The sequence below is a fragment of the Neofelis nebulosa genome, chromosome 3 (assembly GCF_028018385.1).
Source record: "Neofelis nebulosa isolate mNeoNeb1 chromosome 3, mNeoNeb1.pri, whole genome shotgun sequence".
Classification (NCBI taxonomy): Eukaryota; Metazoa; Chordata; class Mammalia; order Carnivora; family Felidae; genus Neofelis; species Neofelis nebulosa.
This window is the reverse complement of record NC_080784.1, coordinates 193,509,901-193,535,324: the sequence shown is the minus strand read 5'-3', so window position 1 is coordinate 193,535,324 and position 25,424 is coordinate 193,509,901. Positions and strand designations below refer to the sequence as shown.

Genomic DNA, 25,424 nt, shown 5'->3' with positions numbered 1-25,424 from the left:
TGATTAATGCTAATGATTTAATATAAAGACATCACAGGACTAGAAATATTTCAAGATCAATTGATAAATGCAGAAGAAATACTGATGTACAAAATGAGGATAGTGCAAGAAGAACTGTAATCTATTTCTCTTCACTTTTGAGATTTTGGTTATGAACTGTACAGCTCGCTAGAGATGCTGCTGTCAAATTCAGATTCCATTCAATGGGACGATTAAGGCACATCTTAATGGGGCTCAAAGGGCAACTTGCTGTATTCCCATCGGACAAATTCAGTTTCGCATCAGTTTTCATTTGTAGCATGCTGGAAAAAAAAAGTGTAAAGCATTTTAGTTCTTTAATTTCAAATAAATTATCGACCTTGTAAAAAAAATTCAATCATCTTATTGTTTGGACCTCCAGACATTAGAATTAGGGCATTTTATTCTGAAAGTACAGAGTTTTGTTGTGTTCCTTACCTCTGGCCTCCTTACTGAATTGAATACTTTACCTATGTTAGCCAGGTATTTAAAAGGTCACCCAGATAGCACTGGACAAAAACCACTGCATATATGGATTCCATCAGCATACTCTGGACATTTAACGTACTGAACTTGGTAGGATTCAGCCCTTTTCATTTCTCCTTTAACTTACCAGGATCAGAGCCACTTTGAGACAAGAAGGAATTAACCTTTGAAAGCCTACTGTGTTCTAGAGACACTCGCATGGATTATCTCATAAATTTCATAGCAAACCAAGCAATGTTGGTATACTTCTCATGATAAATGATAAAAGTCTCAGACTCAAGTACAGATACGCCTCAAGTTACAGTCACCAAATTGGTATAGTCCTTTCTCTTTCTCTTATTCTTGTCTACTGGCTCTCTAAAGAGAATCTTTAGAAACATAGAAACTTGAGAGTCCAAAGGGTAGCTAGTCCACATATAATGGACATGTAAACCCACATCTTAAAAATAATATTGATAGCCCATTCACGTTTTCAGATGTAGATCCTCATGTTTATAAACTATGTCATAGCTTGTTATACATTAGCTATTGGACTACATCATTCCCAAGCTTTCTCCAACCACAGGTCCATGATTCTTCCTATTAGTAAAGAGGAAACTGCTGTGCAATATTTAAGTGACTTGTTTTAAGTGGCAGCCACTGCCAGACATCAGTGACTTTTTCCTGATTTCTCCTTGCAACCTCAACAACCTACTCATTTGCTGTTCAGTAAACCAGAGAGATTTAACCTGTTATATTTTAACAGTTGTCATGTTGCCACTGAGCTCTCTTCAGGCAAATGGACTCCCGGTTCCACCAAATAACATAGTTTCAAGTTTATAAGTATGAAACAGAATGACAAACTACAAGTAGCCTAAAAGGTTACTCATCATATAGAAAATCACTTTAAAAAAACCGAAAGAACATAGAGGTGAATAAATAAGAATGTACTTAAATCATGGCCTGATATATGACAAAGAGATAAAAAAAAAAACCAACAATACTCTCATTCATAGAAATCCTGACTGGTTTTTGAAAACATTTGCACTGGTTACTATTAGCCTCATGGACCTCAAGATATTTTTGTTTTTCAAGGCAGCAAAGCTCAGATAAAGCAGTAATGTTTTTCCATCTTACAAGGACTGCCAGTCTTCATATTTGTAGTATGTGTATGTATGCCTCCGAGAAACTCTAGGGCAAGCTATAAAAATACAATTATACTAAGACAGCTTGGTGAATAAGTATATCAAGTATCATTGCCAGAAGAAGAAAATGACGGCACAAAGCAACAAATCATGGTGACAAAAACAATTTTTGCTCTTTGCTATTCATCAGAATACTTTAATAACTACATTATTGTTCTTTTTAATACTTTTAACATTAATTTACTTTTCTAGAGAGTATACTCGAAATTTGGGTACACGAACTCCAGGAGTACACAAAAGTATACACATCATGGGAAGAAAATACCAGTTCAAGAACTATACGTTAGTACCAATAGATAGACTGACATACTTAATTCATAAATACCCACTTAAAACTAGGTGGTGTGAAGAAAAAAAAAAAAAAAGGTGGAGTGCAGGGGCGCCTGGGTGGCTCAGTCGGTTAAGCGTCCAACTTCGGCTCAGGTCATGATCTCAGGTTGTGAGTTTCAGCCCGCGTCAGGCTCCGTGCTGACAGCTCTGAGCCTGGAGCCTGCTTCGGATTCTGTGTCTCCCTCTCTGCCTCGCCCTCCACTCGTGCTCTCTCTCAAAAGTAAATAAACATTAAAAAAAAAGAAAAGTGGTGTGCAAACTTTAGGCACTACCTATCTACAGAGTACTGAGTAGAAGAACATAGCTATCTTCAAGGGCCAGAAACAGAGTCATTAGAATAATAAGAGCTAGAAGGGACCTTTCTAGATAACTCATTTTTAAAATGGGGAAACTAAGGTATAGCAAAATAGAAAAATAAACTGCTCTTTTTTGGAGTGTTCTAACCAGATGCATTCAGACTAATATAAGAACCTGCATCTTCAGTTATAACCAAAGCACTTTTCAATTCTATCTTCTATACCAAATTATTCTACATTGAGTATCCACTAGAAAGCACTTGTGAGGTACGAAGATGGGGAGGTGGACACAGTGCATGCTTTCAGGGAATTTGCAACCTAGAGGAATTTTTTAACAAATATTCCTTCGTATTTGTAAGTTAAAAAATTGGACTTGTTAGGTTTAATGTCAGGAGGTTATGGGGCAATCATATACATTTGTACCAAGTGAAAGATTAATACATGTTCCTCAACTTTTTCTTTTTTAAAATAATCTCTACACCCAATGTGGGGCTTGAATTCATGACCCCGAGGTCGAGTCACATGCTCTCCTGACTGAGCCAGCCAGGTGCCCCTCAAATTTTCTTGATGTACTTTTTAAGCTTTTTTTCTTTAGGTTTTGAACAGGAAAATCGAATATTCTTGTATGTCTATGTATTCAACTGTATCTATGGGGTTGATGTCTAGGAGTAGGATAAACGGAGTCAAAGGTGCTTTAAAGATTTTGGATAGAGATTACCAAATTATCCTTTGTAGACAACATGCCATTTACACTCTGACCAACAATGTATGAAAATGTCTTTCTTCCCTCATTTTCTTATCAATAATGTATAATAAAAGTTATGGATCTTTGTAAAAAAAAAAACTAGGTTAAAAATGGTATGCCGTTGTTTAATTTGCACTTCTCTTATGAGGAAGGTTTGGCTTATTTTCATATTTAGAAGCCACTTGTTTTTCCTTCTCTGTGTTCTTTGCCCATTGAGATGATCTATTTTGATATTTAGTTAAGATCAGTGTTTTGTTCTATGTGATTTACTCTCCCACTTCCCTCCCCATCCTGCCTTGTTCATTAGTTGTTTATATCTGCTTATGGTGGTTTTGTCATGAATCCATTCTAAATTTTAGATCATCAGATTTATCAGTCTTATTTCATGCCTTCTCTGTCTTACATATATGGTTCAAAATTCGAAGCAGCAGCATTTAAATCATCGTATCAAGTGGCTTTATATATCCACATCCAGGATTCTATTGAAAGCTTAGCAATGGTGTAGTGTATTCAGCGGTACTCTTGCAAGTAAAGAACTGGGAAAAGGAACATAAAGACCTGGGTTCCAATTCTGGGAACATTAATAATCAGCCTTATGATGTTGGACAAGTAACAGCTTCATTCAGTCTCCTTTTCCTCATGTTAAAAAAAAATTAAACGACATCTTCCTACTTACCTTTACATTCCTGATGATCTAATGAATACCATTTAACATGATTTAAAAATCATATGGAGCTATAGACAAATGCAAAGGTTTAGTTTAACACTGTATTTTGGTGAATGGGGGACAAAACTGGAAGAGAGATACTCACCCTAAGTAAGGCTTCTATCAAACTAGCAATCTAGACAGATGGTAGGTGAGGAGGGAATGAGGACAAAGAAGGGGCACCTGAAATGATCATCTAGACATCTAAGCCTATTTTCAATACTTGGGTAATTTCATCCACCCTAGATAGAGCCTCTCTCCAGCATCTGAATGGAGGTTTATAAGAATATGTGCATTTGGGAAGTATAAAAGATGAAAATCTCTGGTGGGTCATAGAAATCCAAACAGTCATAATGTGTGATTTAAATTAATGATTACTGGGGCGCCTGGGTGGCTCAGTCAGTTGAGCATCTGACTCTTGATTTCAGCTCAGGTCATGATCGCAGTTTGTGAGATGAGCCTCATGTTGGGCTCTGCACTGGGTGCGGAGCCCGCTTGGGATTCTCCCTCTCAGCCCCTCCCCCAGCTCATGCTTGCGCTCTCTCCCTTTCTCTCAAAATAAACATTTAAATTAATGATTACTGATAATTCTAACAAAAAGAATTTTTAACATATATCTAGTTCTAGTAACTCAAACTTGTTTTACTTATTACTAGAGATATGGGATAGTTCTTCTCTGTCATACACACAATAAACCTTAATGTGAACTAGCCAAATCACAGGAAACAAATTTTAGTGTGATCAGGACAGGTCTGAAAATATCATTTCTAGAGCAGTTGCTACATGCCAGGCACTATGCTAAAAACCTCCCTGAAAATATTTTATTCAGTTCTAACAACCACCATTGAGGCTCAAAGAAGTAAAATGACATATCAAAGTCACTCAACTAGTAAGTGCAAGTTCAGAGTCTAGGATGTATCCCTCCCTCTATCCTGCATACAAACTCTTGGGTTGCAATTCTGTCGTGATTCTGCCTTCATGTTAATACCCATTTATCTATTTCTTCAAAATACTTAATGCATTGTTTGGTCTATAGATGTGTTTGGTCTACAGATTTCAGACAGAAAGACATCCTGAAGGCCTACAGCCATAACTGTATCTAGAAAGATATATTTAGAGCATCAAGTTTCCTCATATTTAACTAAATAAGGAGCTATTACATCTTTCAATTTCTTAAGGTAAAAGAAAATATGTTAGGGCATAGACATGTTTTTTGATAGCTACCAAAAGAGTATTCTTTAGGTTAAGGGTTTCAAGAAACAAGTTAATCTTTTCAAAGGGAGAAAAGTCAGCTGTATGCATGGATAAACTGAATTCTGGTATACGATTTGGAATTAGAACAGTTACTATAATGTACATGAAACTACTGAATTTGAACTCATTTAACTCCAAATTCTGAGTGACTGGTTTATTTCCTCTGGAAATGATGTCATCTAATGTTAAGTCAGTAAAAATTCACTGAATAGCTATTATAGCTATACCCTGAGCCTGATTCTCCTCAAATCTATCCAAATCAATAGGGTTGTTAAATGTGCAAAACTAGATCAGAAAACCTTTATGAAGTCATCAAGTGTGTTCCCATGTTTCTCATGTAGTAAGAAGTTAGAAAAATGAAATCCTTGGTCTACTGGGCTCTAACTGTTACCTACCCAATATATTAAGAATATAAAATAGTGTGATGGTGTCTGTGTTCAAGGGTTTTCCAGTTCGGTAAGGAGGCAGAAGGGAGAAGTATTCATGAATTACCAAAATAAAAAGCAGTACACAATAAATACAGAAGAGGTAACTAAAGACTAAGGGATAACAGAGAAGGGAACTTAATCTTAGCAGTGGCGAGACTGGGGAAAAGTCATTTGAAATAGGCCTAAAGGGGTAAGGATTTTAGTAAACTGGGAAGGAGGGAGGCTTTGTAGAGCCTAAGTTCTGATTCCAAATCAAATCACTCACCTGCTAAGTGTACATTTCCTAAACTCTAAGCTTCAATTTAACTGGAAAGTGAAGATAATGAGAGTACCCACCTCTTGAGGGAAATGTGATTAGTAAATGAGTTTATATAAAGCAGGTGGCATAGAGAAGGCATGTAAAATGCCTGGCTGAACACATAATAAGGATTCAATAAATGTTAATATTAGTACTACTAACAAAAAGTCAAAAGATACATGTGTGGGATAAAAGATGACAGATATGTGTATAATTTGTTTCTGCAATTGTACAACTATTTAATTTAAAATCTCTGGGCTTTAAGGGGTGGGGTGGGGGATTCAAATTAAGAGCCATAGGGATCTAGCCAGTTAAACATGGTCTACCAGCAGACCATGAGGTCAAAGGTATGAGTAAATCCTTTCTTTTGCTGGCAAACTCTGTTAAGAGTTAGGTTGGACAGATTTTTTGTTTTTAAAGACTTGATTTATCTCAAGAGTAAAATTTCTTTTTGGTAGAATACTGAAGAATTTAAAGGCCTTGGCAGATTGTTAAGTGGTAGATTTTAAGTCAGACATTTTTTCTGACTTGCTTTTGATTATTTGATGTAGTTATGTGGAGGAACAGAAGAACCTGGCGGTTAAGAGTAAGACTTTGAAGTCTCATATTCTTGAATTAGAATCCTAGATTTGCAATTTACTCCAACCAATTTTAGGAGAATTACTTTAATATAAAGATTAGCATATTATGTGCTTAACTAGTAAGGGTTATCGTGATTATTAGAGCAAACCATAATTGGGGATTCACAAGAAAACATCTAGAATAAAAAGAATAGTTTCTCCTGATAAATAGATCTACCTGAATTTTTATTTGAAGGAATAGAATGAAAGAATACAATGAGGGAAATTATAGTCAGAGCAAAGGCACAAAACCAATTCTCTTCAGAAATCAATGAACATTTTGCACTGCTGTGTGATTTAGAAGTGATCAATGGCCATGTAAGGACAAAACATTTACCTGAATTTCTTAATTAACTTGTATATTTAATTAGTATAACACAGCTGTGCCTAAAGCAGTATCTTACATATAACAGGTATTCAGATATTCAATAAATACACAAATGTGATTTACATACATTCATAAAAAATAAAATGGGAAATTTTAGTACTAAATTAATGTGATATTAAAAGCAATTAGCAGTTATTAATCTAAAATAATGCCAACCAACTAACTGTGAAAGGTTGCTGAGCCTGACATGACTTAGAATGATTTTGGACCCTGTTCACATCTGCCTTCTGAGGAACTTAACAATGATTATAATCACTGATCCCTTTTTTTGTTTTGTTTTGTTTTTTTAATATACCATCTGTGGCAGATTAACTGCATTCACAGCCCAAACTCTTCACCCATGCCTATACTTACTCTTTATCACTTTGCAATGTCCTCTCATTCTGGCCTCACCCATGTGACTTGCTTGGGCCGATAAGATGTTGGTTAACAAGTATGAACTGTAAACTGGCGGAGGCATGCAAGCTGAAGCATGAGAAACTACTCGGTCACTTATGCTCCCTCGTATACCTCTGCTTTTGCCAGGAGAGCACTGCCTGGGCTGGCCTGCAGCATGCGTGGGAGGTATGGCGCAGGGCTAAGGTGTCACACCTGGTAGCCAGCTCGTACAAAGGCATGTGAGGGAGCCTGGCCAAAATCAAAAGAACCTCTTAGCCTTATTTGCCAGTCCCAGATATAGGAGTGCAGTAAGTGCTCATTTACTTTCAGGCAGTAAGTTTTCGGGTGGTTTGTAATACAGCATTGTTGTAGCAATAGATAATGATTAAACAAGTGCAAGGTCTCTCATTCCTTAAAAAACAAAACTTCACTCAATCTTTTATTTTCTTCATGTTTAGAGCTAGATTACTTTAATGAATTATCCTATACTTGATATCACCATTTTCTTATCTCCTATTCTTAACCTACTCCAGTCTGGCTTCCAGGCCCTTTCATTCCACAAAAACACCTACTAAAGTCACCAATGAATTGATAAAGCCAATGAATGATCCTTAATTTTTCAACTATTTTGCCTTCCTAACAACATTCAACACTAATGGCCATTTCCTCTGCTACAGACTGAACCGTGTACCCCCCAGATTCATATGTTGAAGCCCTAACCCCCTGTATTAAGAAATACAGGGCCTTTAGGAGGTAACTAAGGTAAAATGAGGTCACAATGTGAGTCCTAATTTGATGGGTTTGTTATCTCCATAAAAGGAGAAGAAGACACCAGAGAATGGGAAGGTAGCTATGTGCAAACCAGCAAGAGACCCCTCACCAGAAACTGAACCCTCCAGACCTTGATCTTGGACTTTCTAGCCTCCAGAACTGTGAGAAAACAAATCTCTGTTTTAAGCCATGCAGTCTATGGTATTTTGTTATGGCAGCCTGAGAAGAGTAAACCTCTTTCTTGAAACTCATTCTTCTTGGATTTTGAAACAAAACACAATACTGGCTTCCTTTTACTCCAAGTCATCCTATTCTTGGATGGCTTAGGATTTCTTAAGACCAAGTCCCAGGCTTCCTTTTCTTCTTCTATAATCTCTATTTAGGGGTTCTCATCCATACTCAGTTTCAGTTATCAAAGATCTCGCAGACATCTCAACTCATCCCACAGTTCACTCATTACTTCTTCAGAAAGGATTTCCCTGTGTACTCAACCTAAAGTAACTACCCCTAGAAAACTCTTATTTTTAAGACCATGGATGAAAGAAAGTACAGGATGACAGTGACCCCTGAAAGAAGGGAACAAAGGAGGTAAGTCATAACACTTGCTCTGGCTTACTGCCTGAATAGTTTCCAGGCTGCAGTATAGGAAGAGGAATCCAAAGGAAGCTTGGAAGCCTTCCTGAGATGAGAGGACAAAGTTTGGAGGTGAGGGAGACCAAGGCAACTAGAGTCTGTGGGGCAGGTAACAGGAGACAGAGCTGCACTGACAGTGCCAGAGAGCAACATTGGTTTCCCTGGAATCCGTAGATAAATACTGATCAGTGCATGAATGTTTCCCAAGGCTGTGAAAAAGACCACTGAAAAGGACCAGCTGGAAAATCCCCAGAGGCCATATAGGACTGGATAAAATTTGTGTTCCCACCAGCAAGAATGGATAAATCTCCTAATACATACGGCATTGAATAGGTATTGGTAGTGCCTCACTAGTGGGGGTAAAATTAGCCCTAGAGCAGGATTTCTCAACCTCAGCACTACTGACACTTGGGGCTGAGTGATTCTTTCTTGTGGGGAGCTGTCTTACTATGCACTGTAGAATGTTTAGCAGAATCACCGGCCTCTACCCACTAGGTGTGACAATCCAAAATGTCTCCCTATGTCACCAATTATCCCCTGTAGGACATCCCCTGGTGAGAACCACTGTCCTAGACTATAGGCTGCCTATCAATGCCCAAAAGCAAGATTTGAAAGGATAAAGGTTTTTCTTAATAAGTTCGTGGTGTCTCAGAACAGAGCCCCAAAACATTGAAGGCACTGTAAAAACAAACAACACCGGCACACAATGTAAAACCGATGATGTCTAGCATCCAATCCAAAATTACCAGGCATGTACAAAACAGGAAAATATCCAAAATGAGGAGAAAAATCAACCAGTAGGAACTGATAAATAATACAGATTATAAGATTAGCACACAAGGATGTTCATGCAGATATTTAAAATATACTCCATTATAGTCAAGAAGCTGAGGAAAGCATGAGCATGAGGGGAAATATAGTAGATACAAAGAAGACTAAATTTAAACTTCTGGAGATGAAAATATAATTTCTGAAATGAAAATATCCTGGGTGTTATTAACAGCAGATTAGACAACCCAAAGAAAAGGTTATCAAACTTAAAAACATAGAAATAGCATAATCCAAAATGAAACATAAAAAAAATGAACAAAGGGGTGCCTGGGTGGCTCAGTCGATTGAATGTCTGTCTCTTGGTTTTGGCTCAGGTCATGATCTCCTGGTTCGTGAGCTTGAGCCCTGCATTAGGCTGACAGTGCAGGTTGGGATTCTCTTTATCTCTCTCCCTCTCTCTGCCCTTCCTGCATGCTCTCGCTCTCAAAATAAATAAATAAACTTAAAAAAATTAACAAAAATGAGTAGGTATCAGTGATCTATGTAACAAAATACATGTGATTGGAATCCTAAAAGGAGAGTAGAGACAAGAGGGATAGGAACATACTTGAAGAAAGTATGGCTGAAATATTTCCAAATATGATAAAAACTAAACTCCCATATCCAAGTAGTTAAAAAAAAACTCGAGGTAGAAAAAACATAAAGGCAACAAAGCCAAACCCATTTATAATCAAACTGCTGATAACCAGTGATAAAATCTTACAAAGAACTAGAGGAAAAAACAATACAGAGTAGCAAATATAAGAATGACAGCAGACTTCTCTTCAGAACAATGCAAACTAAATGACAGTGGAGCAACATCTTCAAAGTACTAAAAAGTATATCGTCACATTTGAATTTCATATTCAGCAAAAATATCTTTCAAAACAAAAGTGAAATGAAGACTTTTTCAGACATAAAAAGGCAGGGCTGAGTGAATTATTAAACAGCAAACCCACACAACAAGAATTGCTAAAGGAAGTTTTCAGGCAGAAGTAAAATGACATCAGATAGAAACCTGGATTTGTGCAAAAGAATGAAAAGCACCAGAAATGGAAAATTCATGGAGAAAATACTTTTCCTATTTTGAAAACCTCTTTGAATAACTGTGCGGAGGAAAAATAGTAACACTATATTGGAAGGATTATAACATTTATGGAAGCACAACATATGACAATAATAATAGCACAAAGGCTTGAAGGGAGGAAAGGCACATGTACTTTAAAGTTCTTAAGATTATACATGAAGTAATATAACATTATCTGAAGGTAGTTTATAGTAAGTTAATGATATATAGGGTAAACTTGACAGCAAGTACTACTTAAAAACTAAGAGATTAAATAGAATAATAAAATATACTCAACTTGTCTAAAAGAAGGCAAGAAAAGAGAAAAAGGAACTAAATAATAGATTGGACAAACAGAAAATAGAAAGTTGGGCTATTATCAAAAAGACAAGAAATAACAAGTATTGGGGAAGATGTGGAGAAAAGGCAAACCTGTGTACTATGAGTGGGAATGTAAATTCACATACCCAATATAGAAAACAGTATGGATGTTCCTCAAAAAATTAAGAATAGAACTACCATATGATCCACAATTCCATTTCTGGATATTTACCCAAAAAATGAAAATAACTTGAAAAGATATATGCATTCCCCATCATGTTCATTGCAATATTATTTACAATAACCAAGATATGGAAACAACTTAAGTGTCTATCAATGGATGAATGGATAAAGAGAATCCTCTCTCTCTCTCTCTCTCTCATACACACACACACACACACACACACACACACACACACTGGAATATTATCCAAAAAGTAAGGAAATCTTGCCATTTGCAACAACATGGATGGACATTGAGGGCATTATCGTAAGTGAATTAAGTCAGAGAAAGACAAATATCAGATGATTCCACCTATATGTAGAATCTAAAATAACAAAAACCAAAATCAACCAAGCTCGCAGATACAGAAAGCAGACTGGTGGATGCCAGAGGTGAGAGCAAAATGGGTGAAGTGAGTCAAACTTCTAGTTATAATACAAATAAGTCATGGGGATGTAATGTATACATGGTGGCTGAGTATATAATAATACTGTATTGCATATTTGAAAGTTGCTAATAGATTGTAAAAGTTTTCATCACAAGAAAAAAATTGTAACTATGGTGACAAATATTAGCTAGACTTATTTGGTGATCACTTCACCATATATACAAATATATATCATTATGTTGTACACCTGAAACTAATATGTTGTATGTCAATTATACCTCAATTAAAAAAATAAAGTTGGCTGACTCAACCACATCAAAAGTCACATGAGATGGAAAATGGTATATTAAACGGCAGAGATTGTCAGACTGAATGAGAAAGCAAGCCTCAAGTGTATGCTGCCTCAAAGAAACTCACTTTTAATATAGACACATATAGGTTAGAAATAAAAGTGTGGGAAAAGATATACCATGTTAAAACTAGGGAAAAGTAGGCTGGAATAACTATCAGACAAAAAAAGATTTCAGACCAAGGAATACTTCTAGAGATGAAGAGGTTAGTTTCATATGAAAAAGGAGTAAATACATCAAAAGTACATAAAAATTCCAAATGTATATGAACCTAATAACAGAGCTTCAAAATACATGATGCAAAACCTGATAGAACTAAAAGGATAAATAGGAAAATCTAGAATCATAGCTGCAGATTTCAAAATGCTTCTCTCAAGAATAAATATAAGTAGACTGAAACTCAGGAAGGATGCAAAAGAGTTGAACAGCACTATCAACTTGCTTAAAGGAACACCACCCAGCAGCAGCAGAATGAACATTATTTTCAAGAACACAGAGAACAGTTATTAAAGTAGATCTGGATAGACTCTGGACCATAAAACAAATCTCAATAAATTCAAAAGAATTAAAATCATACAAAGTATATTTTATAAGCATAGCAGAATCAAATTAGAAATCAGTAAGAGAAAGGTATCTGGAAAATCCCTAAATATTTGAAAACTGACCAATACATCTCTAAGTAATCCATGGGTTAAATAAAAAACTACAAGGGAAATTAGAAAATATTTCTAATTTAATGGAAATGAAAATACAGCAGAGCAAACTTTGTGGAATATAGCTAAAGTGGTATTTAGAGGGTAATTTATAACACAATGATCATATTAGTAAGGAATTAATCTTCTTTCCACCACAACACTCTACACTCTATACCAATGGTTCTTGAAGTGTGGTCCTTGGGTCAGCAAAATAAGCATCACTTGGGCCCCACTACATAACCTATTGAAATAGAAAGTGCTTGGAGCCTAACAATTTCTTTTTCAATAAGCCCTCCTGGTGATTCTCATGCACACTAAAGTTTGTAAAGCATTGTTTTCAAGTAGCACAGTTCTCATTAGGACCACCATGATGGTCTATGCCTTCATTCATGCCCTCTACCATTCATGTTTCACAAGGCAGTCAGATCCTTTAGGAAGGAGAATCTGATGATGTCATATACCTTCCCCATCCACTCCCAATTTCAATCTCTACTTTAAGAGCAATGGGAAACTATTGGAAACACATAAACATGACTTATGAGAACCTACATGGTCTATCCTTCACCTACTCCTCAATCTTTACATCTGACACCATGCTCCTCCTTTCTCTTTTGACCCAAGACACACAGTCATTGTCTTACCTGCAAAGAACACCATGCTGTACTTTTTCCACATGCAACTCTTCCTGAAAGTCAGTCCTCTCCCTTCCCTGCCCAGTTGTCTGCTACTTGGCCAAGTTAATTCCTACTCACTCTTCACAGCTCAGTTCAATGGTCAATTTCCTTAGAGAAGTCTTCTCCTTATAGGGAGAAGGAATTCTTATAGTACCCAAAAAGAATTCTTTAGTACCACCTACAGTTATGAACTTGTAAGATTTGTGTAACTATTTACTCAATGTCTGCCTCTCCTAATAAACTTGAACCATGAGGACAGAACAATACCTGGTTTTGTCCCCCATTTTTACCTACATATAGCCTAGCATATTGCCTGGCACATAGGAGATATTTTTTGAAGAATAAATTAATGGGGTCTATCCAGTTTTCTCTGTTTCTATATATAGAAACAAAGTAGCAAGTAAATGAATTTTCCAGATTGCCTGGAATTGGAATGGGGGTGGGGTAGGAAAAATAAGCCAAGGTCTTATTTAAATTAAACAAAAACAATCAAGAAAAAAACTGGCAGGATGAAACATTCAGATACCTACTCTGACTCCCCTCCCATAATTAAACAATAGGTGAATTCAATAGAGTTAGCATTATAATCACAGAATGCTCAGCTCCTCTACAAAGAAAAGTGTTTACTGCCTAGGAAAAATGAGGTGGGGGGGAAATGGAAGCTAGGGGAGCTGAACTAAGAATTCCAAATTCCTAAGTGAAGAAATAAAGAAGAAAACCAGGGTAGAGAAGGGGGAAAGAGAACACTTGAGGAAGGAATTTAAGGTATAAAGCACTGAAATCACTTTAACAGGTGGCAGCCACTGGTAAAGGAAGAGAGGGAAGGTGACCCTTGCACTTACCTCAGATAGACAAAGCAGGTCTGGAGGCTGCGGGGAGAGAATAAAGATTTACAAAAACAGAATAAAACTGCCACTATGGCTCCCCCAGCACCACTCTGCTGGATAAAGATAGGTCTTGTCCCATAGAGATAAAGCAAAACAAAACAACTACAAGTCAGAAATGTATTGTGCAGGAGGAGGGAGGGGATGGGGTGTTGGAAATAAATTGGATATAATAACTTTAATCTACTTTTAAAAATCCAATGACTTTTTCTAGCCACATACCAAATTCTACTGATATAAACGGGTCAGCAAACTTTTCCACCAAGGGCCACGTAATCAGCAGTTGAAGCTTTATGGGCTTTACACAATTACTCGGTTAAGCTCGTGTGGCACAAACACCAGTAGACAATATATAAGTGAATGAACATGGCAGTGTTACAATAAAACTTACTTACAAATGGGCCATGGGCCAGACTCCCTGATTTGGATAATCTTATGTTTGAAAATAATTCTATACTCCATACCAACTAGTAATAGAGATCAACCAAATTATCTTTCTTCAAATTATACTATGTTGCCAAAGTAAAAATAATTTGACTTTTTTAAAAAAAATAAGTTCCCTGAGTTCCTTTGTAGCTCTGATATCTAACACAATGCCTAGCAGATCAAAAAGAAAAAGTATCTAATTTGTTGAATAAACTGGATGGTTTTTCCATGAAAGATGCAGGACAATTAGTGAAACAGAATACTGTGAAAGGCTAAGTAATGGTTGACAAAGCAACAGGATATAAAATATCCAAGAAAAATTCTAAGAAAAAACATCAAGACAGGGGATTATCTAAGTCACTGTTCTATATTTTTTAATAAAGTATTACAGCAAGAGTTAGAAACTCTTCAAAACCTAAAACTCTTCTCCTTACTCAGGAAACTATATAGAGCAGTATTTTCCAATTATGTTTCCCAAACTGCAGGATATAAAAAGTTGTGATATATAAAGTGTGAAGAATGCAGTTTAACATTCAATGGGGCGCTGTGATCCAACAGGCACAGGAAAGAGAACTCAGCATTTTCCAAAGCTATTGGACCACAGATGCAGGACTACTGCATCTTGGACTCTGTATCTGGAATGCTTGTGTAGCAAACTAGATTAAGGTGACAGTGAGTCATCTAGAAATGTTTATCAAAATGAAATTTAGAAAATCATCTACTCTGTGCTTCACAGTTCTTCCATTAAATGATAATTATGAAGCTGAATAATAGCACATGAAGAAATGCTAACTCTAGATTTTATGTGAAAATGTTTAGGCTATTCTGTGCCAAGGTATGCCTCAACCATACAAATCTAAAAGGACATTTTGAGTTAGGACGCAAAAAATGTGGTAAACCATTCATGACCAGGACCAGAGGAGAATGCATGGTTGGCTTCAGTTTCAGGTAGCTAAAGGAGTATACTGTTAGTTAAAAATCACCCATCAGTTATATATACCTGTGTGAAAACCAGAATGCTGAATGGGAAAATGTGTATTTGGTAATTTTTGAGGACAGATGACAAAACAGGAGACGCTGACAAACTGAGCTGTTGTAGGTCATCTCAATCTAATTCAAAGTATCAATTTGAATTCTGAATTTTTACAGCAAAATTTGATGTTTTAGATGATACACTGAGTATAGCAACCTCAAGCCCACATAAGTTATTCTAGTCTGAAAATTTCCTTAAATGTGTCCAAAGTAAGCTTATTTGCATCCAGATATTTGTCAATTAGGAAAGGCACATATTTACTTGGTAACTCAAAAGACACTGATATTCAAAAGTTCTTAATATTTTCAATAGCCACACTTCATTTTAGGCCATAATCACCTCAAAAATCATCTCTTAGAGCTAGCCTTTTACACACCCCATTTTATCCCCCCCTCCCCTCAAATTTATACTGTGTGCTATTATCAGAAAAGACCCTCTAGAATTAGAATTACACTTTGATCATATAGTTTCTCATCACTATTCACAGAATGAATTCTAGGCTTGATTTCTTTGTTTACTGGTGAATCCGATTGACCCAATTGAATCTAAGGGCCCACCTTTGTCCAAGCTTACGTTCTGGCAGCTGAGATAAAAGTCACAAAGCTGTTAAATCCTGTTATTTCTTGAGATAGATTTCAAATGTTACCTACTTTGTACAATGCCCATCATATTACCCTTAAATTATGTCTGGACTCACTGAAAATAGATCTAATAGCCTCAATATTCTGCCCATGAATTTGTAAACTGATTTACATCCCCATATGTTGTTCCCACTATTCTCATGTTTTAAGAGAGAAATGACTCTTCTGGCCAAAATCCATCTATCTAATGATGGCCCATAATGTCCAATAATCAACTCTGGCGCTTCACTCCATTTCCACTGCTTGCCATCTCATGTTTGTATCTTCAACCTTTCATTTTCTACTGGCTTCTTCCCATTGGCATCTAAATTTTTTTAAAACCAGTCTTCATTAGAGCTTCCTCTCGCTATCTCCCTATCTCCTCTCCAGTCATAGCCATTTACAGTTTTCTGTGTTAATTTTCTCCACTTCCTCTTCCTGCATTAACTCAATCATAAGATTCTCACTGCATTTCCCCGCCAAAACCAAAATCATTACAATAACCTTTGGGCTACCTTAGATAGAAATGTTTCAGGGCTTAACTGACCTCTCATCAACAGTTTACACTTGTTTTATCCCTTCTTAAAACACATTTCCTTTCTACCACACTCTCGTGACTTTCCTCTTACTTTCTGACTAGCCTCATCAGTCTCCTTCTGTGTATATCTTTTTTTCTTTTTTTATTTTTTCTCTGTGTATTTGGGGATCAGATCCTAGGCTCTTCCCATTTTACGCTGAATAATCTATTCCACTCTCATGACTTCAGTTATTATTGGACTCCAAAATCTTTATCTCTAGCTCAGACCTCTTTCCCATATTAACCACAGTTGACCCTTTAACAACACGGGTTTAAACTGCATGGGTTCACTTACATGCAGATTTTTTTCCCATAAAGATATATACATTATTGTAAATGCATTTTCTCTTCCTTATGATTTTCTTAATAAAATTTTCTTTTCTCTAGCTTACTTTCTTATAATAATACTGTATATAATACCTATAACAGAAAAATATGTGTCAATTGACTCTTCATGTTATCAGCAAGGCTTCAGGTCAACAGGATATTGGTAGTTAAGGTTTTGGGGAGTCAAAAGTTACATGCAGATTTCTAATGCACAGAGAATCAGTACCCCTAACCCCTGCATTGTCCAAGGGTCTACTGTGATTACTTCCTAAACATCTCTCTTGGACATACTACTTAAATTCCTTATGTCTAAAACTGCACACTCTGAATGTTCTCTTATATCTCAGTGAATGTTACTATCATCTATTATCTACATGTTCGAACTCAAACCTGGACATTACCCTTTATTCCTCTACTCTCTTAGACACACTGATACTATTTCAGAGGCCTCTGTCAAATATATCTATTCTCCTCTATTACTGCCACTGTTAGGGTTTGAAACATTTTTTTCGTTAACTGATGTTGGCCCCACAATTTGGGCTATGCTTCCTTCAGTAGCTTTATTTTTTGCCATTTTTCCATCCATGCCCTGCCCTATTCTTCATTCCTTTTTTATGCCTCAGCTTTATGAATTAAATTACTCAGTGTTCTACTAGCCTGCTCTGTCACCCAACTTTTCCACATGCAGTTTGCTCTACCAGAAAAACTCCTCTCCTGACTGCTAATACTTTGGCAGCCTTCAAATCTCAGCTTGGATGTGACTTTGTAAGAGTCCTTGCTTAATTTTCTAAACATGGGTTCAACTTCTGTCCTATATATTTCTATAAGCTATCTCTCTCCCCAGTCACAGCACTCCACTTTCTACTGTAATTGCCTATTCACTGTCCCCCATGAAAATGATAAACTCCATGAGAACACAAACCATGACTTTAACCATTCTATCCCTTTAATTAGTAGTAATATAATACCCCACTTAAAACATAAGATATACTCTATTTGTTGAATACATACATACAAGTCTTGTTTTCTTATTTAGATGGAAAGGGAACTTTCTGAACTTCCTATGGTGTCTCAGAGCATATTGTAGGCATTCATTAAGTATTTACTGAACTAAGAATAGGACAGAATTGCACTTCTTTGCTTTCCATGTCTACAATTGATATATAGTAGTACAAATGTAGTGAAGTATAAATTCTAAAATTCCTATGTATTAAACTTTTATCGGACAGTAATTTTGAAATGTACAAAAACAAGACACTTATGGTAGAAACAAAACTTTTCATCAATAGAAATATTCCATAATTCATTATATACATTGCCTTATGAATTTTCCTAGAGAACTCCTTGTTGTTAATTAAGACTTTCTCAAATCTCCAATAACTAATTATTCTATGAAGAAGAAAAACACATATAAAACTAATAATGAATTTGTGTCATTTCCAAAAAGGCATTAAGAAGTATGGAATACCAAGAATAATGAGAAAAAAATAACACCTTAAGAAACATTTTAAAATCAGATAAATATAACAAATATTGCTAGAAATACAACTCTGTAAAAATAATGTCCTTGTTGATTAAAAAAAAAAAGAATGTTAAAAAATAAAGAAGGAAAGTTATCAGTAGAAGATAAATGAAATTTTAAGCAGAACAAGAAATCGTACCAGTAATTTTAAAAATGAGAAAAGGTGAAAAACAACTCTTAACATATGATACTAAAATTTTTAAAATTTAACAGAAGAATTTTGAGATTAATTTGGAAAGTAATATTTAGGCATCTTCCATCTTATTTTTCTTGGGTGATCTCATATTTAGTGAGATAATAATTAAAATAAACCTTATGTTTATAACTTAGGAAGACACAATGGTTAAGAAGCTAAAAGGACAAAATACGGTTCTGTTGTAAAATGAGTTAATGCAAACTGTCTGGTAAACTCTAATGACATGAAATGAGAATGATATAAAGAATTAAGAATGAAACACTGCACTTTATACTGCATTCACGACAGTCTTTTAAAAATATGTGTGTATGGTGAATTATAAGTTTTTTAAAAAAATCACTATCAGGCTTCTTCCCTCTTTTCCTGACATACTATTTGTTATGTTGTTTTTAGTTATCCTGAGGACAAGAAACAAAGGACATTATTTTTAGATTTGATTCATCTTTCATAATGGAGACTCTAATTTGCCCAATAATAAAGCTTTAATCATTGCATGTTGCAAAGTTAAAATTTTTATTTAATGCATGTTAAATATTGTGGAATAGGTATTTTAAAGTCATTCAATTAATAAAATTTTGGGGGTCATTATAATCATCTACTTATTAAAACTTGAGTTTAATTATTGCTTTTAATATCTTAATATAAGACTCGATAGTGGTTTTTTAGCTTTTAAAAATGTTTTAAAAAGGTAACAAAAATAAAGCCACCAATATCTCCATAAGCCCCTCAAAAAGGCCCCTAAAATATACAATGTAATAATGCAACCATTTGATAAAATTTCCTTAAATTTACAAATGTAACCTGGCACTCTTTCACATCCTGAACTGTCTAGCACCTATCAAGCAGAGATGGAAATGGCTACATTGGCAATTATGGTGCTCATAATCCTGCTTTGCTAGGTTCTAAGGGTAACAGTCTCCTCAAGGCACCAATGTCAGGCCTGCATAGTAAGTAAAGCACATAATTACTTACTAAAGTAATTTCCGTTTGCATTCTAAATTTAGCATTACCTTAAAATTACCTGCATATGACTTTCTCCCTTGCTAAGCTATAGATTATCTCTGGAAAGAAATCCTCATCTTTATATCCATAGAATCTAGTTCAATGTCTACTATGAAAAAAACCTATTCAACAAGTTTGCTTATTTACTGAAGAAAATATCTTGTTCTTTGACTCTATTTAAATATGCGGAGTCTTAAAATGGTTCCCGAATCAGTACCAAAGTACAACTTAATGGTGAAAGTGCAACTGATATCCCATAATTATTATATATGTTACAGACCTCATCAATTTAGCAGTGAGATAGTCTTTACTTCTTTCCACATGGTCTCAAAGTTATTAATTTATCAAGACAATAAATATATATTATCCTGTAGTGTAGCAGTTAATTTTTAGATAGCTCCTTAGGCATATTTACCATTCAAACTGTTTTCTATATTTTATATTAGATCAAATACAAAAACAGATAATATAACTTGTAAATTAATGGTTTGTTTAGAAGCTATGACTCTACTAAATATATTTTAATTTGTTTAAAATCTTGGACTCATTAAGATGTAGGGAAGCGCACGGGTACATTTAGTAGAACCTAATTTCATTGAGTTTCATACTAGGTGCCAAGAAATTAGGTCGTCCAAATATTTTGGAAATAAATTGAAACTAAATCAGCTGTTCCTTTTCTACCCATTATCTCATACTTTACTCAAGGCACCTACAATGAAACTTTAAAATTAAGTAGAGAAAAACTTACCTAGTTGGGATTTTGAATAATAGTTTGCCATTTGTCCACTGTTGCAAGACTGTCGTTTATGTCTTTTTGTTGACATTTCTGTGGTCTTCCATGGTGGTCTTTTTCTTTTGTTCAATTTGCTAAGAACGTCAGAACTATCAGGATTCTTGTCATAGTTAACACATTTATTTAATCTACTATTGTCAAGTTGGCCAGGAAATTTATCGGTTGAAGGACTATTTGTTTTAGCATATTCTATTTCTTTAGATTGCTTTTTAAAAGAATTTTGCCTAGCAGAATGGGATCTTAAGGTAAAGCGCTTTGATTCTTCTATGTGAGTCTGATGATTAGTTCCACTGCCAATAGATTCAGGAGAGTAAATGATTGTATTTAGCTTAAAAGTATTTTTGTGTTCAAGATAGTTGATCTTCCTCAAAAATATTCTACAATCTTTTAAGGTTTTTGACCTCCAATTATGTGGACATACATTTCCTAGTCTTGATCCCTTTTCAAAACCTTTTTGGCTGCAATTTGTTCCATTCTCCTTTGCTTCTGTCTTAAAATTATTCTCTAAATTAGCATGTGTTTTCAAGTCAGACATCGCCACCTTCTGTTGCAAAGAGTCATCTCTGATCTCAGGTGGCAAAATAAACTGATTATCTATTGTGTTTTTTCCTTGGAGTGGGATGTCAGCATTTGTTCCCCCCTCAGTCTTTTTTAAAAATTGATTCTGGCAGAAAAACCTTAAGTTCCTTCTTTTAGAGATCCAATCAACTGTTCCATGGTTGTGCGGCTTTCCCTCTCTTTTCCACCTTTCGTGCTGCAACCTCTTAAACTCAGTTCTTTTTAATCTAGCTAATGTTAAATTACTTCTCACATTTAACAGTGGAGAGCTAACTATTTTATGTAGTATATGCAACTTCCCTGCTGATTTTGAAGGAGAAGACAGTGCAAATTTTTTAAAGTGCTTTCTGAAGGGGCTAGTATTAAAATGAGAATATTTGGTCCCTAATTTAATTCCTCTGGTATTTATTACTTCCAAAGGGTTTCGAGCATTTGCTTTTCTAACTAGTGAAAGAGACTGTGTTTCTGTTGTTTGCATAAACCAGATACAGAGTTCATTCAAATCATACTTTTTCCGAAAAAGCATTTTTACAGGTGAAACTTCAAGTTCTAAAAGACAGGTTTCCAAAGGGTTTGCTATTTTGAAATTATCACTTTCAATGCATTCTCTTTTTTTATGAACACAGTTTTCAGCTTCATCTCCACTCACTTGCACCCAAGCATTTGTTATTTGCTCAAATCTATTGTTTAATTCCTCTAATAAGGAATCATTTGAAGTAGAAGCAGCCCACCACCTGAGCAAAGGGTTTGATGAAATTATAGGGTCCAAGGATACTTCAGAAATGGGTATTAATTTGTTATCTTCCAAACACATTTTTGCATTCTTTGAATTTCTAGGTCCAGGGGTACCTTTTGAAGCTATTTTTATCCTTGACTGCCTATGTTTTTCCTTCTCACTTTTACCTTTCTGCAAATGGAGTTTATATGATTTACGGAGCAGAGTATTTCTATAAATAAGTGAGCTGGAAGATGCTAATGGATGTACGAGATGGAGAGATGGCTTTCTATCCCTAATAGAATGTCTCAAAGGTATAGCAGCAACCATACTTTTTGATCCATTCTTAAATATGTCAGCTTCAGTGTGCCTTGCGTCCATCTTATTGCATTGGTGATCATACTTTTCTTCAGCCAGATTTTTCTCTAATATATTTTCTTGTTCTAAAGGAGGCAAACAGCTGCTAATACTTACTTCTCTCTCCTGAGGTGAAACTCTATTAATAGTCACAGATATGCCAGAGATTTTCACTTTTGCAGGTCTACCAGGCTTCCTAATTACTGCAAAAGGCTTCTGATTTGGTCGGATAATGTTCTTGGAAGGTTGAGGTATCACAGACTTGTTCTTGATGGGCCTAATATATTCAAAGCCAGACCCTAAGATCTCACTTTCAGTAGTCAAAGTTGAAATAGCACTTCTTTCACCTGAGTCAATTTTGTATTCTCTAATATTTCTGAGACTATTACATTCAGTTGGAAAATCAGCATTATTGCTGAAAGATATAACATTGCTTATGTTTACAGTTCCTTCAGAAACATGCCTTTTAGTTCTTCTTGATCTTCCATAAATAACAGTTACGGTAATACTCTTTTTATAGATACCTTCTTTCACTTCTGATAGGAGGGATTCTGGACTTTTCTTTCCAGTACTAGACGATTCATTTTGGCAAATGGTGATGTCTGTTTGATCGGTTTTAGGTTTTGGTGGTCTTCCAATTGGCCGCTTAATTTGTTTCACAACCTGGGGACCTATCTTTTTAGGTCTACCTGGTTTTCGTTTAAAAGATGAATCAGTATCATTGCTTGGATTTTCCTTAGGTTTGTCTTGTGGCTTATCACTGTTCACATCATCTATAAACATTGCAGGGGATTCTGTAGTTTCTTTTGCACAATTAAATTTGTTTAGTTCTCCCTGAAGAGTGTCACTACCATTACGACTAGAACTATAATTTTCAAAGTTAGCATCTGGGATATCCTCATTTGTTTCTGGTTGTTTTTCAATTGCATCATGACTTGGATATTTTTCAGAAGGAAGATCAGCATTTGACTTGGAAGTACCGACTGAAGTTAAAGTATATTTGACTCCTTCACTGCTTTTAACCTCAGATAAAAACATGAGTTTGATAGGACTAGAATAGCTGGAAAAAGAGCTTTCAATGGCCTCGTATTTTGTTGGCACATTTTGAACACCGGAAATCAAGCTCCTCGTATCTAAAATAGATGAATTTCCCAGATTATCAAGTCTTTTGCTATTCAAATCTATTGTAGGTATATGATTGCTTTTGATATTACTGGCTGCTACCACAGATTTTGATAAACTCTGCTCTTTGCATGTCATTCTGCTTACAGTTAGAGTCATGTTTCTTCCTGCATCTTGATCTTTACCATCAATTTCTATCAATTTCTTGGATGTCTTACATCCTTCAGATAATGAGTGATTATTCCAAGACTTTTTGGTCATATTTATTGTATCTTCCAAACGTTCCACAACAACTTGTAAATTGGAATTCATTGCAATTTTGTTTAGATCTATATTGTGTGAGCTTTCAATTTGAGTATTTTTCACTGGATCTTTTTTTTTTACAGAATCAGAAATTTTTTTGGCCTTAGGGGATTTTTTGAAAACATAATTATTTGTTACATATATAGAATACCATCCTGGGGGCACAATATGTCGTTTAGTTCTGCTCAAAAGTCCAGGAACATCACTTTTCAAAGGAGTTTTGGTATTCTCCAGTTTTGGATTCTTCCTGTGATTTTGCAAAAGTCTTTTCCCAGCTGCAGATTTCTCCTGTAATTTTGTTATGCTCATTTTCCCAGGGGAAGTTGTCTTAAAGCTTTCTGAAAATGCATCAAAAGCTAAGTTAGTTTCTAAACTATGAAGAGGTAGTTGCAATGACTGCAATGCACAATCTGGTGAAAATGTTTCTGCATGATTATTTTCTTGCAAGCTTTTAGAATTTTGTAAAGACCCTTGGCAATGACAGAATTCTTCTCTGTCCATTGAAAATATCTCATCGTTGCGTGTCAACTTCCTTGAATTTTTTTCAGTGTATTTTTTTCTTACAAAATTTTCATCAAGACTGGCAAGTTCTCTTTTTATTTGCAAAGACTGCCTTCTAAACGTGGGTGAATCAGGAGAGTTGTGCACTGAAAGTAAAGTTTCTTGACGCTTTCGAAATCTTGTCTGAATAATTTTATTCTCTACCTTTTTATCATGTTGACTCAGCAATTCCATAAAACTGTAATCACTGGCCTTGGCATTATGCAAGAGAGAGGCTATTAAATCTCTTAATTTTAAATCATTATCTGTATTACAATCACTGCTAGATAATTTTACAAGGTTTCCCATATCTGTAGTTTCTATTGATTTTAATTTTTCATTAATACGATCCATTAAATCTTGAAAAATTACAGTAGTTTCACCTTTTTCCTGATTTGTAGTACAATTACCACTGCCTTCCAGGAGCAAAGAATCCGAGTTGCTGAATATTTTAGTTTTATGTATTTTACCTTCGTGATCAGTCTTGTCACTGTTTATTTCTGCTGGTGTGAGAGAGGGAGGCTGGTTAATGTTTATTTCAAGTCTGTTATTTTCTAAGGCTGAGAGCTCTGAGACAACATCTTTTAATTTTTCAAATCCTTCCGTCTGTACAGGTGATAATGGTGGGGGTGATGGACTTCGAGATCTACAAACATCCTTAAGACTGACTGAAACATCACATACGTCCCTTGATGAAAGAGGAGTGTGAAAGGTTGATTTTGTAGAGTGAATGTTTGGTAATAGTCCAGAACAGCACCTGTGAGAACTATAACTGTTTGCAATTCCTCTATTCACTACTGTCATAATGTGTTCAATAGTTATAGTTTGGCAAGATAAACAATGTAAATCTTTAATACAGACTGGCAGAGGCACAACACCAGGGCTTTGTCTTTCATTTTGTAAATACCCTCTTTCTGCCAGCCTATATTCACAACTACAGAATAGACCATGTAAATCATCTTCAATTAGGGGCTTTTGAGATTCTGAAGACACAGTATATGATGTATTACAATAGCAAAGAGAAGCAGCATTTTGCTCTTGGACTAGAAATTTCAACATGGCCAAGACTTGTTGCTGGTGATGTATGCACAAAGATTCCAAAACTTTGCTTAATGCTGATTTTCCTTTTTCCATTTTAGTAGCTTCCTCTGATTTTGCATCAACAGTTGAACTAAAAATAAAAATCAAACAAAAAATGAATTACAGCAAAAATACCAGTATTATAAGGAGTTATAATTTTAACAGAGTTTGAACAAAAGAAATTTTGGTATTGTGGGACTCCTAACTCCTATAGAGCTGCAACAATGACATCTTGATTATCATTCAGCAAAAATATAATGAAGCACTGATGATAATTAATTTCCTATGGCAAGTATAATAGTCGAAA

The 25,424-nt window shown here is 35.4% G+C and overlaps 1 protein-coding gene across 11 annotated transcripts in view; it reads right to left on the bottom strand.

Annotated features, from left to right (window-relative positions):
* LCORL (ligand dependent nuclear receptor corepressor like) overlaps positions 1-25,424 on the bottom strand; it is a 168,900-nt gene continuing 143,476 nt past the window's right edge. For 8 of the 11 annotated variants that reach the window (XM_058722990.1, XM_058722992.1, XM_058722993.1 and 5 more), the window contains 3 exons: positions 20,398-25,208; positions 13,905-13,931; positions 195-302 (listed from right to left, as the gene is read on the bottom strand). In XM_058722990.1, coding sequence (XP_058578973.1) covers positions 13,906-13,931; positions 20,398-25,208 — 4,837 coding nt within the window. In that variant the 3' untranslated portion in view covers positions 195-302; position 13,905. Of the gene's footprint in view, positions 303-13,904; positions 13,932-20,397; positions 25,209-25,424 lie in introns of all 11 variants that reach the window. The other 3 variants (XM_058723000.1, XM_058722989.1, XM_058723001.1) reach the window with 3 other exon arrangements.